This window comes from Penaeus monodon, chromosome 9, assembly GCF_015228065.2.
Source record: "Penaeus monodon isolate SGIC_2016 chromosome 9, NSTDA_Pmon_1, whole genome shotgun sequence".
NCBI lineage: Eukaryota > Metazoa > Arthropoda > Malacostraca > Decapoda > Penaeidae > Penaeus > Penaeus monodon.
In genome coordinates this window covers 24,896,190-24,900,014 of record NC_051394.1, presented here as the reverse complement: position 1 = coordinate 24,900,014, position 3,825 = coordinate 24,896,190, and the positions used below count along the sequence as shown (strand labels likewise).

The 3,825-nt window shown below is 40.2% G+C and overlaps 1 protein-coding gene and 1 long non-coding RNA gene across 2 annotated transcripts in view; both read left to right on the top strand.

The window, feature by feature from the left end:
• LOC119576681 overlaps window positions 1–965 on the top strand; it is an 18,278-nt gene extending 17,313 nt beyond the window's left edge. The window contains exons 6-7 of the mRNA XM_037924327.1: window positions 358–463; window positions 871–965. Coding sequence (XP_037780255.1) covers window positions 358–463; window positions 871–965 — 201 coding nt within the window. The remainder of the gene's footprint in view (window positions 1–357; window positions 464–870) is intronic.
• Window positions 966–982: 17 nt separating this feature from the next.
• LOC119577065 lies at window positions 983–2,760 on the top strand. The gene is made up of 2 exons (XR_005229100.1): window positions 983–1,078; window positions 2,073–2,760. It is a non-coding gene; the product is annotated as an uncharacterized LOC119577065 (long non-coding RNA).
• Window positions 2,761–3,825: the final 1,065 nt, after the last annotated feature.

Genomic DNA, 3,825 nt, shown 5'->3' with positions numbered 1-3,825 from the left:
CGCTTCGTCTGCTGTTTCCTCTTTTTTACACCCGCGCCCCCTGCCTTCGGCTTCGCTATCGTTGTCTGTCCTCTCTCTCTGCCTTCTAATATACTTTCCTTGATTTCGCATATGTCTTCCAATTATTATGCAATTATCACGTCGCTCGGCCAATTCCTCTTCCAGGCGCTATTTCACTCTGTCAAGTTTGCCTCGTTTTATTCCGCATTATATATGCAATATCTAATCAAGGTGTCAGAATGATATACAGAACACCGCCGCCGCGTCTCCAAGAATTGCATTAAGGAAATCATTTTGCGAAGAGATATTATTATTATTTCAATTCTTCTTTGTATGTTCCATTTCCGTTCCTTTCAGATTACCCCAACAGCAGAGCGTGAGGTGCGAATCAACAGCAACAGCCGTAACAGGGAGGACATTGATATCACCTGTGCTCATCGCAGCTGCGGGAACCTCGGTTACAGTGAGTCATTTCTTGTCAGGAGGTGGACCCGGGTGTTGGGAATCCCTGGTTTTCAACTTAACAATGATATATGTATATATAAATACACACATAATATATATATATATATATATATATATATATATATATATATATATATATATATATATATGTGCGCGTGCGCGTGTGTGTGTGTGTGTGCGTGTGTGTGTGTGTGCGTGTGCGTGTGCGTGTGCGTGTGCGTGTGCGTGTGTGTGTGTGTGTATGCATACATACATGTGTATATATTTGTGTGAGTGTGCTTGCATGCGTACCTGAATGTGCGTGGGTCCATTCTTATTTAGCCATATTGTATTAGTTCAGCGAAACCTCTTATTTCATGAGGCTTCAGTGAAGCATTTCCCTGGCGATCACTCTGCTTCGAACAGCAATTCAAAACAGTGACTCTCCACACGAGCCTCCCTCAGAGCAGTCCTTCCAGCCAATGAGAATCCTGAAGGCAAAGTCCACTTCGAAACTTTAGGTCTCTCTGTCACGTCCTTACAGTTGCCGGATTCTTCTGGACGCTGATCGCCATCATGGTCGCCGTGGCCTGAAGGGCGGTCGTTCAGGCGCTGGAGGGTTTTCCTCGTGGAGGTAAGAAGCGAAGACGCGCGAGGCTGATCTCGTGTGATAAATATTGATTTCCGAAGCGAACGCCGCCCGTGGAGGAGGAGGAGGAGGAGAAGGGACTGGGCCCCTGCATGGCGGCGGCCCCGACGGATGGGCGCGGAGCTCGAGCGCTTCTTCGGTCGAGGCACCGGGTTCATTTCGTGCCTCATTTCTGAAGCTGAGAATGGCAATGGTAGTGGCGGTAATGATCGTAGTTGCTATAACGGTAATAGTTATGACTGTCGTTGTGATAGGAAGGATAATGAGTTTAGCAACAATAATAATGGTAAAAACAGCAAAACAACATTAGTAATAATAATGATGATTATGATGATATATTCTTGATGATAGAGGATAACAATGATATTTGTAATGATAATTATAATACTATTATGATAATGAAGGTAATGATAATAATGACAGTGATGATGATTGTAATAATAATAATAATAAAAAATGATAGTAATAGAATGATAATGATAATGATAATATATGATAATGATCATAATGATCATAAGATTATAACTGATAATTATAATGATAATGGTCTTTAAAAATTCAATAATAATGATAGTAAAATTAGTAATAATAACAATGATAATGATAATAATAACAACGGTAATTATAGTAATGAAATAATAATACTATATTATATTACTGATAATAATGATTATAGTAATGATGATAAAACTGATAATATTAATAATAATGATAATGATAAGAATAATAACGACAGTAAAATGATAATCATTATAATAACAATGATAATAATAATAGTGATAACGAGACTAAGGATAATGCTAATGAAAATGGTAATAATGATGATGATGATGATGATGATGATGATGATGATGATGATGATGATGATGATGATGATGATGATGATGATGATGATGATGATGATGATGATGATAATAGTAATTATAATGATGATGGTGATAATAATAACATCTTCTACCCACCCTTCCCCCGCAATTAGCAAGAAGAGCACAGGTTACGTGACCATCAAAGGCAAGGAGAAAGACGTGAATGCAGGAATCTGTGATAAAAGTCGGGTCTAAAAGCCAGGTACAAACACATCAGTCCTCGAGCACCTGTTTACCTGGTGGAGAGCGAGACAGCTGCTTTAACATTAGAATTACTTGTATGCGCTTGTATGATAAGTTACCGCTGTTAAACACTCTATCTGTTGGGAAGATAGAAAGTGCAGAGTATATTTGTAGTTCTTAGCGAATAGGAATGGCGGGAAAGTTTAGATAATATAAAGGTTGATGGGTCAGATATTTATCGAATTTCTTGCGAAAAGTAAAAAAAAAAGTGATAATAATAAATACGAATTATTTGGCGGCGGCAACACCCAATCACTGTGCCAGCGCTGTTTGTTGTTGTGTTGGAAGTCACCTGTTGTGTTGTCACGAAGTTATGCGTCTTTCCGTTCGTCGGCTCTATGTATTCCAATGTTTCCATAAAAATTCAGTCTTTATACTTGTTAATCTTTAAGAAATGTATGTAAATATATATAAACACACAAGAACTAAGGAACCTAGCAGAAAGGGAAAAGAAAATAAGACCTTGCCCTTTCATGAAAAAACGCGGGTTCTTGGACTGAAGAGCGGTTGTCTGCAACTTCTCTCGCAGGAAGAAAAAAAGAAAAGAAAAAAAAAAAACTCACAAACCTCATTTTAACTCAAGACTGCAAACGAGTACCTGGCTTCGCTGGGATGAACTTCACTGCAGCCCTGAAGCACAGTGGCTCTGTGCGCGGGGTATATGGATTATTCCACTGCAAGCTCAAAGGCCTACTAGATGTTGGAGGTACAATACTAAAGGTAATTTTTGTCCCCTTTTCCACAACGCCTCTTGTACCCCCTCCCCCGACCTCCGCCTCCTTGTCATCCCCGCCCCCCTTTATATATATATACTCTCACCCCTTATATACATGTATGTTCTTGTAAAGTTGGAAATAAAATTACTGTTACAATTACCATTATTATTGTGGTTTATTAATCCTAGTTTTGTTTTGTTTTCTGTGTAAAGATGTGGAATATAAATTTAAATTTTCTTTTTTTTTTGTTTTTTTGTATCACATGTACGTTTATCGTGGCCTCTTTGTTAAAGTTGCTTTGATATTATAAAGCATAGCCATCTGGCTTGTAAACCAGAGCATGATGAAATGACACACATGCGGAGGATAACTCATCACCCCTAGCAAAAAAAAGAAAAAAAAAGAAAGAAAGAAAGAAAAAATCTACGGAGAGACACGAAAGCTATGAGAAATGTGTTGGGGTAGCCAGACAGACAAATGCAGACAATCTGTTTATACTCTCAAGGAGAAGGGTGACAAAACCCAGACAGACCGGGAAGATAACATAACGAGGGGGAAATAGAAAGGACCGCAGAAAAGAAAACGAGGAGACCCTCGGCTCCCGTGGCGCTGGTCAATAAAGGCCATTATTCGGCCAAGTTAAAAATAGCCGAAGGAGAAATTGTGTGCGTCCACGACTTCAAATACACGTCTGCGAATGCTCGGCTGCCATTGGGCGCTCTGAGCCAATGAGCGGGGAGAGGGAGTAGGGGGAGGGGAAGCAGGGGAAGGGAGAAGGGGAGGGGGTGGGTAGGGGAAGAGGATGGGTCGAGGCAGGGAACAGGAAGAGGAGTTCACTGGGTGAGGGTTGATTGAAGTTAAAAGGAGGCCTCATGACAGAAGGGGACGGGGATGTAGCATGACTTGG